At 31.7% G+C, this 13289-nt stretch overlaps 3 protein-coding genes across 3 annotated transcripts; 1 reads left to right on the top strand and 2 right to left on the bottom strand.

Annotated features, from left to right (window-relative positions):
* Positions 1–1015: 1015 nt before the first annotated feature.
* FEZ (NAC (No Apical Meristem) domain transcriptional regulator superfamily protein) lies at positions 1016–2654 on the top strand. The gene is made up of 3 exons (XM_012212245.4): positions 1016–1298; positions 1497–1804; positions 1895–2654. Exons 1-3 carry the CDS (start codon positions 1112–1114, stop codon positions 2567–2569), a joined length of 1170 nt encoding a protein of 389 aa, XP_012067635.1. The 5' UTR covers positions 1016–1111; the 3' UTR covers positions 2570–2654.
* A 1716-nt stretch (positions 2655–4370) lies between these two features.
* Positions 4371–6233, bottom strand: LOC105630435 (Ribosomal protein L34e superfamily protein). Its single transcript, XM_012212246.4, has 4 exons — positions 6060–6233; positions 5889–5968; positions 4791–4900; positions 4371–4705 (listed from the first exon to the last, which is right to left on the bottom strand). Exons 1-4 carry the CDS (start codon positions 6136–6138, stop codon positions 4612–4614), a joined length of 363 nt encoding a protein of 120 aa, XP_012067636.1. The 5' UTR covers positions 6139–6233; the 3' UTR covers positions 4371–4611.
* Positions 6234–7013: 780 nt separating this feature from the next.
* On the bottom strand, positions 7014–10436 carry LOC105630437 (uncharacterized). The gene is made up of 5 exons (XM_012212247.4): positions 9968–10436; positions 8622–9877; positions 7753–8163; positions 7451–7671; positions 7014–7374 (listed from the first exon to the last, which is right to left on the bottom strand). The coding sequence occupies exons 1-5, from the start codon at positions 10288–10290 to the stop codon at positions 7102–7104; spliced, it is 2484 nt and encodes an 827-aa protein (XP_012067637.1). The 5' UTR covers positions 10291–10436; the 3' UTR covers positions 7014–7101.
* Positions 10437–13289: the final 2853 nt, after the last annotated feature.

The raw sequence follows: 13289 nt of genomic DNA, 5'->3' as shown, positions 1-13289 counted from the left end.
AAGGCAAAAGATGGAACCTATTTTCTCTTCCATAGTCAAAGAGAGCCCAAAGTCAATAATATACAGTGACTAACAATACAAGAGTTCAAAATTAACAGATGCTCTAAATCTTAATAGGGCATGCACGTGGTCTCCTTTATTAGGGTTTTAGCTAATTAAACTTAATCAAATCACACCATTGCTTGGTTGTATTTGTATCTAAATTTAACAGAAACATATATTAGTAATTAAACTGACAAGTTCAGTGGAATAGAAGCTGAGGGAATGGAATAGAAACCGGATTTTCGGATTCTGAGGTACTAAATTACTAAATTAATCTTAAGATAGACTCATGGCAATTTTACAGTTAATATTTTTCTGAACTTATGTTCTTGGAAATTGGTTCAGCTCCACTTACCAGACTACATTAAAAATAATAATAATATTATTTTTTCAGAATTTTGCTTTGTCTTGATTTGATGTGTGGATAGGGCAAAACTCTCGTGGGATTAATGTGATTAATGAAAAATATTAAAAATTAATCAAGAAATTAGTATCCCAATAAACTGCTGATTTGGTAGTTTCTTGAGATTCTTCAATTTGTATTTATTTCAAAGAAAAAGAAAGAACTCCAAATGGATTCATTAAGGTATGTACATAAAGTGAAAGAAATAAGAGTCTTCAAGTCTTTGAACTCAAAGAAAATTAAAATATCCATTTTCTTGACTTGGGGTTTTCTTGATAGTAGTTTCTATTAATAAGAGACTTAATTACCATTAGAGCTACAACTTACAGTGCTTATGAGTTGTGAGCCAACGCGATCCTCGCAAAACACACACTCACTCTCTTCTTTAAAGTCAGCAGAAAAGGCGGCTGATCCTTCGGAGGCAGACTCCTTCTCAGGAAGCATATATTGGCTTCAAATTAAGTGAAACTATTTCATTGTCAACTTGCTTTCTCTCTCTCTCTCTCTCTCTCTCTCTTTCTTTTAGTACTTCACTTCTTCTTCTAGGGTTTGCTTGTTATTAGGGTTTTCTCCATAGTTTAGTGCACTTTCTTCTCCTAGAAACCAGCATATCTGGGTTTTGTAGTTGATTGAAAAAGAAGAAGAGGGAAATTAATTAATTAAGTTATGGATCATGAGAGAAATGATCATGTTGATAAAATGGATGAAGTTATGTTACCAGGGTTTAGGTTTCATCCGACAGATGAAGAACTTGTCGGGTTTTATCTAAAGAGGAAGATTCAACAACGGCCACTTTCCGTCGAACTCATCAAGCAACTAGACATCTACAAATATGATCCATGGGATCTTCCAAGTAAGATAAATTAAATTATATTGTTATATACAAATACATATTTACTTAAGATATAACTTTACTAACACTGAGTTAAGCTTATCAATTTATATGTGTTTTATGAGCATAGAAGACTTGATTACTGTTATATGTGATATGAAGGTTAAACTTTACTGTTATTGAGATATATGATTACTTATGTTATAGTTTTGGACGCAGAGTTGGCGACGACTGGAGAAAAAGAGTGGTATTTCTACTGTCCTAGGGACAGAAAATATAGAAATAGCGCAAGGCCTAATAGGGTTACAGGAGCTGGGTTCTGGAAAGCAACGGGAACAGACAGACCTATTTATTCTTCAGAAGGAAACAAATGCATAGGCTTAAAGAAATCTCTTGTTTTCTACAAAGGCAGAGCTGCTAAAGGAATCAAAACCGATTGGATGATGCATGAGTTTCGTTTGCCTTCTCTTACTGATCACTCTGCACCGCCAAAAAGATTCATCGACAAAACTATTATTCCTGCCAATGTAAGTCACCTTAAAAACACATTAATCTAATTAAGGTTTCGATATTAAAATTACAGATACTAATTAATATTTTTATCTTTGGATTTTCAGGATTCATGGGCAATATGCAGAATATTCAAGAAAACAAACTCCACAACACAAAGAGCTATTTCACAATCTTGGATTTCTCCGATACCAGAAATTTCTGCTTCTTCTTCTTTGCTCGCCAAAGGCTCGCAAAATATGAATCTGCCATTGACAACAGATCAAACATGTTCAGCTGCACAGTTGAACTATAACTATAACAACAATAATGATATAACGAATTTCTCTCCTTTAGAATTTAACTCCTGCTACAAGCCACCTATTTCCAATGGAGAGAATTTTTTCTTTTCACCAATTGAAAGTACAATAGCTCCATCAAAATGCACAGTTGATGTTTCTTCTATGTTGTTAAACATGTCTTCGTCAGTGCTTGGAGAGAGTGGTAGCATTGACCTCGGAGGATTACAAGAAGATCGCCATTGCAATAGTAATAGCTTCACATTAAGTTGTTTGCCACAAGTAATGCAAGTGTGGGATAATCCTTCTAGTGGAGATAATGAGAATATTAATGCAATGTCGTTTAAGCATGTGAATGGGACGAATATGGATGATCAGTGGCAGACAGTTCGTTCGATTGGATTTCCTTTCAGTTTGGGTGATGCTTGGAAACCAAATTTGCTTTGGGATTCTTCTTCTAGTGATATGTCCACGAGTTTTGCTACTGCCAAGTGCTATACTTGAGGAAAATATGTAGCTAGCTTAGCTAATTAGGTTGCAAACTTTTAATTTTATGTTAGGGAAGGGAAAAATATATTTTGTTTACATTAACACAGATTTTTGTTTTAGGTATTGAAGCATTTTAGAATTTTTGCAACATATTAAATTTGATTCCAGCATTTTCAAGAATTTAATGGAATTTAATTAATTGAACAACAATGACTTAATTGTTTAGGTCTCGTCTCATAATTTTTGCACAAAATATATGGTCAAATACATAAAGTCACTTTTAAATTTTGTTACTTTAGCCTTGTGACACTCTCAACTTATATTTTAACTAGTCAAACACTTCAACTTATAAAATTATACATATTAAACATTTTAATTTTCAAATTTATTTTATTGAACATTTTAACTTATAAAATTAGAACGATTAAACACTCATTAAAAAGCTAAAATTTATGAAAATTATTGTTTCAAAAGTTATGCTCACCACATATCAAGTCGATACGCAGATAAAAGCAAAAAACTTTAAAGGTTATTTGATATTAGTGCCGAAAGGTGTATAATATTATCAAAATTTACAAATTCAGGTGCACAATAAGTCACCACCAAAGTACTGTGTGCCATAATATTGAAGTTGCAAAATTCAGAGATAAATTTATATATTCAGCAAAAAAATACATGCATATTGAAGTTTGTAATGAACCCTTTTCTTACATACATGGATTTATGTTTATTGTTCCAATATGTAGATGATTATACATATTTTAATTTATAATCTATCTAATATATATATATATATATATATATATATATATATATATATATATATATATTTGAACATGCAAATGGTTCTTCAAATTATGTTTTGTTGAATTAAATATTAAACTTTTGTTTATAGAACAAACTAACCATATTAAAAATAAGTAATATATTATTGTTAACAAAATATTAAACTTCTATCAACTATATATATATAGTTTACTTTTCTGTCTCAAGATAATATTTTTAAAGTAATTAATAATGTAAAATAGGATTAAAATTGTAAATTTGCATAAATAATATTTTCTTTCTTCTATAATTTGGACCTTTCCAAACAAGAACCTTTCCAAACAAGAGAAACTATATTTTATTTTCTTTCCCCCTTTTATTTTTCTTCCAATCCAAACATAGGATGAAAAATAAATATGAAAAATAAGGAGAGAATGAATAACATAATCATTCATTATTTTTCTTCAGGTCTTATTTTCTTTTCCCTCCCCAAAAACATAATGTAAAAGTCTATCATTGCTTCGTTTTTTTTTTTTTTCCTAAAATGACAGACCCATCATCCATATGCACAAGAAACACAACGCTTCATTTATTTTGCTAAAATGATAACTTCCTTTTTTATTTGTTTTTATTTAAATTGTGAGTTTCGGACCTAATGGCCGATCAACAGATTGCCAAATGCGGTGAAACGCAGATGTCCTGACAAAATCACCTTTTCCAAGTGTGAACAAGAGACAATTATTCTCAACAAAAAAATAAAAAAAAATAAAAATAAATAAAAAAAAAAAAACCCTACCAACAGTAAACTTGGGGCACCTTCAATATCCTCGCAGGTGCAAATGCTTGAAACCATCCAGCCTATGAAGAAGCTGTTACTGTAGTTTTTCCTTTAAAGGCTGTACCTCTAACTTATAGAAATTGTACAGTACCAGTACAAGCATCTCCATCTAATAACTTATCTTTACAATTGGCATCATCACAAGCAAATGCAGTCAGAGCTAAACTCAAGATGCCTTGCAAGTATGAGGGACTAATTAATAGAACAAAGTAATTGCAGTATCCAAGAAATATGTCATTGCACAGTCATCCAAGCAAATAGTTCAAGACAGCACAACAGAGAAATGATAAAGCGGAACAAAATTGCAGCATAATTTGTGGACAAAGCTAAGAAACCATGGTTCACAAGAGCCAAAACAAAATACATATTCGAATTGGGATCCCCTTAATATTTTCCATGAATCACTAACATTGGCTGTTTCGACAAATCCTCCAAATCACTGGACATTTCTATCTCAACTTCTTGAGGCTTGCTTTTCCTTTGCCTTTTGAATCTTCAAGACCTTTTTCACAATCTTTTGCTCTTCAACCAGAAAGGCACGAATAATCCTGTACAATAATCTCACTTAATAACACTCCATAAGACAAAATACAAGCAATAATGTCTTGTTCCCACAGCTATATGAAAACAAACCTTTCTCTGACAGCACCACCAGACAATACACCACCATAAGCCCGATTCACAGTCCTCCTGTTTCTTGACAATCTTGACCTCTTATATTCAGCAGGTCTCAAGTGAGGAACCTGCAGACATAAACAACAATTTAGCAGAAATGAAAATAAGCTCTTCATTGGGTAACTAGACAGTTCAAAATCTCACAAATTCCACCATAGTTTACAGTAAACTAAATTGATCCATGCTAAGCACAATACATTTCCAATGTCTAGAATCAGAAAATAATATTATTTTTTCAACAAGATCCAACATTTCAGATAATAGGCAGGAGCTCGTAAAAAAGCAAATCAACTGATCTAAATATATCACTTAGACCCACTTAACTACCAACTAGAGATCATCAAATACACACTTGTAGGAATACAAGTATTGGGAAAATAGGGGAGGGACGCATGAGCAAGTTCACATGAAGCCTTGCAACAATTGTTAAGAGGCAAGAACTCAAAACTTCTTAAAGGTCATCTCTGCTAACATAACAATCTCATATTAAAAAGCATACTGTAGTGTTCACAGAGACAACAAGAAATAAGAAAGGCAATACGGTGAAATCTGGAATACTTGTCTTCATAATTTTAGAATGAAGACAAATTACACGTATGATTACTCTTCTAATATTCAAGGAGGGACCTATTGCGATGACATAATCCCCTAATGATTCATAACATAGACTAAGCGACTGCATTTAACTTAACATGTCAAATTGTCACCGTTAGCAACCAAAACCCCATTTTCTATTCATTATTTCACTTCCATGAATGGCAAAAAGAATGCCAATAGATATCATCCGATCTCTCACACAAGAATGGACAATTTGGGACATGTTTAACACTTAGGTAATTGCTAGAAAATAAAGAAAACGAAAGGCAGCATTCAATCTCTCTTGCCCCCATTTTCCCATGTACTTCAAACTAAAGTTAATTTGCGCTTTCCACACATTCAAATACACAAATGTTTCATGAAATAAAGATTAATTGCAATTCTACATAAAAGAAATTTCGAAAAGATCACAATTTCCATGCAATAAAAGTATCATGTTTATTGCCAAAAATAACATACCCCTTGAATCCTCTTGCCAGTAACAGGGCATTTAGGGCCACTAGCTCTCTTCTTTGTGGTCTGGTAAACCAACTTTCCTCCTGTTCACATCCACGCCCATTTCAAAATGTTAATAACTTGATATCAGATCTAAAATTACATATAAAGAAAAGTTTGAGTGGGAAATGATACCGGGAGTTTTGACGACCCGATGCTGGTTCGACTTCGTGGCATAGCTGTGCCGTTTCCGATATGTGAGCCGCTGAACCATTTTTTTTATTCTCCCTCTCCCACTCTCTCTCCTAGGGTTTAGAGTGTGGATGCTGCTTGGCAACGCGGAGGCTGAAGCAGAGAAGAAGGGTTTTGGACGATGGAGTGAGGATATAAAAGCGACTTTATTTTCAGTGATTGTCGCCCTAGATCCTACGGTTGAAGCTCAATGATAAGGAACGGCTCAGATTTAGGCCCTGCATGTTTCGATGAGTTTTACAACAGTGGTCATTCCTAATTGGGCTTTGGCCCAAGTGGACAGAAACATCGGACAAGTTCTCTAATTACAAATTACTCCTCTTAAATTATTATTATTATTATTATATACACCATACATTTATAAATAAGCAGAATTTTTTTTTTTGTTTTTTTGAGAAATAAATAAGCAGAACTGTTAAAAAGATCAACTCAAACAAAATTCATTCAATAAGTTTAATTTAAAACTATTCATTGAGTTTACTCAATCTCGCTTAACAAAACTTTTTTAGGAAAAAAAAAAAGTTAAATTAATAATTTAGTGGAGCTCAAACTCAAATTTTAAGCTGGTAAATGAGTAATTTTATTAATTATAAATTGCAAATTAACTTAGTTCGAGTTCAATAAAATTAAATTTAAATTCTTTCATTTTGTAGCTTACGGTTCATTGTAAATTTCACTTTTTATTTATGATATTGAATTGAATAATAATTTATAATGAATAAAATTTACAACACTAGTGGTATTGGAAAACATCTTTCAAACTACAAAATCTTAAATTTAAACCTTAGAGATTAATTAATAAAAAGTAAATTGGAAATTCCCAAAATTATAAATTATTCTAGTTAGTCAAGAAGTGGGTCTTATCATGGAAATAGTAATTCAAATCAAAATCACAACTTGTAAAAAAAGAACCAGACGTGTAAAATTACATGTATAAGCCTTTTTTAAAATGCATTTATCTACAGCAACAAAATGGCTGCAGTCACTACTGATCACCATGTCTACATGGCAAGAGCAAAAATGAGGATTCTACAGAAACTTTTCTATTACAAAATTTAATTTTGTCTAATTTTTCATGACACCAAATCAATTGATCTCTTGTTAATTTTGACATATTTAGTACTCTTGAAACCAATTTTATTTCCACCTGAGCTATGAACAATGTATGAATCCCATGTATTTGACCTTCTTGTTGCTTTTTGAACCTCTTCACTATGCAATTTCCACTTCTTAATATATCTTTGAGTTTTTTCTCCTTCTGCATCATAAGAAAGCTATTAATTCCAATGACTAAAATGATTATTAGAACAAGATTTAGACATTAAAGAACTTACCTTTTGAAAATCAGTTCGAATATCTGTCAACAGCTCTGAATCTACAAGGTCTTGCAGATTAACATGATGAGTTTGGTGATTATGAGAATATGAAATCATATTGCTTTCATCTTTATCGGCGTGAAGGAATTCCCAGAAGACAATCATTGATTGTTGAATAATTTTTTTTAGCATTTCACTTGTAATTTTATCTTCTTCATCTTTGCTTTTGAAACTATCATCTGCAGTGAAATTACAGCAACTTGAATATAATGAATGGCTCAAAAATAAATTAATGGTTGATTTAGAAATAACCTTTTTACCTTTAACTAGGGGAACTTGAAGAAGACTGCGAAGGACACATCGGTTCTTGACATAATTTTGTACCCTAGGACCTTGGAACTGCTCATTCTCCAGAAACCTTTGTATCATTACTTGAAATAGTTGAAATTCGGCTGCTACTTGATTATATTGATAGGATCTTTGAGAATCTAGTTTTTGCAATTCTTGAATTTTCCAATATTGCCAATTGAGTATTTCCCAAGAAAGGCAAAGCTGTCCAACATATATGGTTTCAAAATCTTTATGCATATCAGCAATTACCTTCTTTATCGGATCAATTACTGCAAACCCTTTGCAAGACCATAAATTCTGGGAAAGACTTGACATAATTGCTGGGACCGATGATTTTCGAGCTGTCTGAAACTGAACTGTTTCTTTCATCTGAAGTAAACCTGGAAATGGGACACAAAGCACGTTGATATTATTACGATAAAGTTCTGCTCTTATTGCAGATCTTTTATTAAAAGTTTCTGAGAAAAAAAGGCAAAGAGAAGAGGTAGGTCTTTTAGCAATAGAGACTTGATTAAAACATCTAGAATGCAACGACTAGACAAAAGATTGGTAACTTAATAGGGACATTATTAGTGTACAAATTGTAGAAATAAAGAAGAAGGAGACATATCATTCAATATAATTTTCATAAAAGGTTTCTTCTGGTCAAAGAAATCTGCAAAATTATCAGGTGGATTAGCCAAATGTAGTATTTTCTGTTATAGTATATAATAATTATTTAAAATCTTTTTAAACATAAAAATATTATGATTAATAGATGTTCTTGATCCAAATATTAAGATTTGATTAGCCATAACATAATACAAGAAGACAGATAAAATTATATGGCTAAACTCACCAAGTGCATGCATGGTCTGGAAATTCAAGATGTCCAATTTTCTCATTTTGTCCGAGTAGCTCTTGTAAACCTTTTGAATCCCATCTAAAAAATCTTTGCTTTCAAGTTTTTGGTCGTTAATCTTCATTGGCTTTAATTCTTGAACTGTTCTTGGGGTTTCCAATTCTTCAGATTCTGATTCTTCAAGAATAGTTGGCAGACCCCCAGTTCTTGCTAATTTAAGCTCCGTTTTCAGCTGGTCTATTATCTCTTGGTGCTCCAACATGTAATCTGCATCACTTTGGGCATAACACTTTGAAGAATTGTGCCCTTCTGATTCTGGATCTGCCTTCTCATCAAGCAATTCTTCATGTTTGTCCTCAAATTTGCTAAAATCCTTTCTAGACAAAGTCTCCTCCTCATCCAATAAAATTGAATTCTGCTTCTGGAGTTGTAATTCTATATATTCATCATCAGAATCTGTGGATTGGCATGTCATTAAAACAGCTTCAGTTTCGCTTTTATGTCTTGCCTTCTCCTCATCCACCAATACGCAACTTTCAAGTCCAACTCCATCAATTAAAACTTGTTCTGCCTTCTCCTCATTGATGCAAACTGGAATTTCGGGTTCTAATACTTCATTGACAGCTCCATCACTCAAAATTTCACAGGTGGTTGAATGAGTTTGTTCTTTATCATAACTCTTCTCCTCAGTTGATATTTTCACTTCTGGCTTATCTAAAACCTCTTCAAGGACCAAACTTTGAACAGGGTACTCTGTTTCCTCTGTTTTCAATTCATGATTTCCAGAATCCATATCTTCATTAACCACACGATCATAAACAAACAATTCCTCTTCAAAATTCACCTCCTCAATTAATTTTTCATGTTCTTGTTTCATCTCTGAAACCTCATCAACAACAAAACTTTTGAACAAATCCCCTGCTTTCTCTGTTTTCTCTTCTGCTTTTTCTGTATCCAATCCAACATCCTGGAAATTCTGATCAATGGAGCCTCCAGAATCAAATTTTATCGGAGTATTAACAATTGCATCATTACGTGAATGAACAAACATTTCGTGAACACTAAATCTAAAGGTCATTGGTTGTTCTACGAACCCATATATACCTTTCCCGGTTGAGAACTCATACCTATTTGTCTCCATAACAACAGAGTTCTCTTCTTCTTCATTGTTTTTATCAATCTCTGAATCCTGAGACCAACTTGAACCAATTTGATGAGATTCATCCTTCTCAAAGTTTTCACCTTTCTGAAACCTGGCACAAAATTAAAACAACCCACTAACAATAATCAATCAAAAACCTTTAAAACAACACCAAAAAAAAAAAAAAAGAACAGAGAATTACCTGAAAATTTGTCTGAATAACAATCCAAACAGATAAAACGCATAGTTCCAAATAAAATTGGTGACCCTATACATACTATCACATACAAAATCGATTTCAAATAATTTATTATTTACAAAATCAAACTGGGTTCTGATCGTGTAAAAGAATTTGGTACCCATTATTCTTCGCTCAATATTAGCTTGTTTTCTCAAATTGGAAGCAAAGATAAAAATGACAGATGAGTCGCGCACAAATAAAAATTCTCCATCGAAAATGCATAGTTGATAGTGGACTTCCCACTTGTATAGAAAGTGAAATATGTGGAGACAAAATTTAGGCATCTGTGTGCGTGATCAAAGTGGCGAGACTCACGGCAGAAATGAGATATTCCTTTCATTCAACTCATGAAAGAAAGCTACGTTTACAGGTACAAGCCATGCGAATTTTCTTAGGTTTGGTATGTTTAATTGCTTAGGTTAATTGTTAAAAAATATTGATTTTTTTTTCAAAATTAATCATACAATGTCTCTAGTTCACTGAATCAAAACTAGCTCGATCTCCATCAACCTACCAACAACACAGCGCTGATAGTATATATTTATTTCATTTATATTAAAATCAAATTTTTAATCTCTCTTCAAAGATGAATATTCTAATCTCGATCCATCATTTTAATTTTTTTAATTTCAAATATTATATTCACAGAAAATCAATTAGATTAAATTTAAAATTTTAATATCAAAAGTATAATTATATATCAATGAGATTCAAATTTTTAATACTCATTTAAAAAAAACATTTAAGACTTTATTGTATTTTAATTTTAAAATTATTATATTTTTATATTACTTGACGTTTCAGAATATTTTTATTTTCAAATGATTAGATCTTAATTGTTCGAAGTCCGAAGTGATAAAGTGAATAATAAATAAATGTCACAATTTGTCAATTTTCTTTTTTAATTTTTTTAACGTATAAAAGGAGTTTCCATTTCCATATGATTTTTTTAGTATTAAATGTCACAATTGAATGGACTTTCTGTGAAGTGACACGTTTCAAGGAGTGAGTCAATTTAGAGAAGGTGAGGTTTCTTTTTATTTTTCTACTTCATTTTTAATTATTTTTGAAAAAAAAAAAAATCTTTAAAAAAAAAAAAATGGTCGGTGGTGTTTGGAGCGTTAATTAGGGTTTAAGGAAATTCGAGAGAGAAATTAAAATCTTTGGCACGTACGTAAGTTGAAACCCACCAACTGCCGCCCTATATCTTGTTGTCCACAATCGGGTATTCAAACTAAATAAAAAATCCAATTTCAGTTTCAGTTCACGCTTCTGTCTGTGGGGACGTTTTAGGTTATCGAAGTCTATTGTGGCCCTGCTTTATTTTGGTACTTAGTCTTTTTCTTTTTCTTTTTTTTTTTTTTCAAATTTAATTATTACTCTATGATTCATTGATCTTTAATAGCAATTGTCCTCTTCAAATGAAATTAATTTTGAAGTTATTGCGGTTTTGCTCACGCAGCGTAATATCAATAACATTTTATAATAATTCAACACTCAATCTCTTTTTATTTAAATAATTTAAAATTTAAGTTTTTTTCACTTGAACGAAATCATCATAAATAAAATTTTATCCGTTTTAATGTATTTTTGTCTGTATATATAAGAAGCGAGATTTTTAAATTAAAATTATCAATAAAAACAAATAGAGAATTAAATCGAAAATTTTGTTAGTTTAAGTTATCCATCAACCTTTCTATTTTATTTCCTTTTCTCTCCAATTGTTTTTGATATTGTCTTAAATTATTGACTTGAAATGGAACCTGGCCTGATCTTTTGTTTATTTTGGTTAAACGCTTATATGATATAAGTATTGAATTTATGTTTTGATATATTTTTTTTTTAATAAAGAAAAAATGGGACTACTAGGTATGTCAGTCACTCCTCATCTGTTCGGATCACGGGTCAAGAATTGACATTCTGATTTAAGACACCCCATAGGGCGCACCGACTCTCGATCACTGATGGGAGACTATGCTTCTTTCCTGCAGGATCATAAAATTGCGGTCCTTAGCTCACGACAATAGAGCTTAACCTAAGGCAGCTCATATAGTAGGTCGTGACTCCTAGATAACAGAGTCAATATATTTAGACATCATGTGTAACGGATGTTGTCGTAAATGATCGAATCTAAATCAAGCAGGCGGATGATCAACATTTTTTACCTCTGGTAATTTTTCATGATTTTCTTTATTGGAAAAATGTCATCTCTTACACCTCTGTATATTTTATTTTCTTCTTCCTTCTCGGCCAAACTATTAAACTTTTTCTAGCAAAAGCAAACACTATTACTTAGTATTTGGAAAGGGTAAAGTGAAATCTGTAAAATCAATTCTATTTCTCATTATTTTATAAAGGATAAAGCAATATTTAAAAATATATGAAAGGAAGAAAATTGAACTCGTGAGCTTATGTTACATATCACAGTATGATTTCTTTAAAAGTATATGTTTCCAATTCATATTTCATCATTTTCATTTCAGTACATAGATGACCTAAAATGAAATTAGATGACCAAAACAAATCCATTGTATAAGTTAATGATGATTAACACTAATCTCGTTGACACGCAATCATTTTTATATTACAGTTGAGAAATTATAAAGTTGACTGTCATGAAATTTTTGTGAAGCTTTTGTAGAAAGAAATCGCCAAAGTTATGGTCTTTAATTCATCAGTATCTTAGATATCCTCGTGATAGTACAACCAATGTTGTAGTAAGTAAACAGACAAAACCCTAATTACCACTTAATTAGCTTGCATAATACACAATTCATAAAAATACATGAAAAGAAATTTCCTACCATTTTTATCATTTTCCATAAAGTGTTCTGATTAATATGATGGTTATTAGGAACTAAGTCCACTTAAGGGTCATTTCTTCTTTTAGTTTCAATAATCCCATCATTAACTTTCAATGCCGGCTTTCATCATCAGGAAAATCTCAAGATTTAGGCCGGCGGTGGGTGTCATTTTCCGACTATTGGAACATCACATTAATTATTACCTAATAATCATAACAAAGAAGAACATATAAATATAATAAAATGGTTCTCTTTTCTTCGAATTTAAATTAAAATACACCGTTTTTTTTTTAATGTGAAATCAAGAGGTTTAATCCCCTTATGCCGTAAATCGTAAAGGTTTTTTTATTCTCCCAACATAGTGTGTTTTTTCAAAATTGAATCTGTATTTTCGGCTTTACGGGTTGAAATTGCTGAGAAATTAAGATAGATGGTGAAATATGATATTGTTTGTGTTGTGTTAGTTTTCAAGACAGGAA

This window comes from Jatropha curcas, chromosome 5 (genome assembly GCF_041381405.1).
Source record: "Jatropha curcas cultivar XTBG-Jc1 chromosome 5, XTBG_Jcur_1.0, whole genome shotgun sequence".
Taxonomy (NCBI): domain Eukaryota; kingdom Viridiplantae; phylum Streptophyta; class Magnoliopsida; order Malpighiales; family Euphorbiaceae; genus Jatropha; species Jatropha curcas.
The sequence above is the reverse complement of the archived record's forward strand: the minus strand, read 5'-3'. Positions and strand labels throughout refer to the sequence as shown.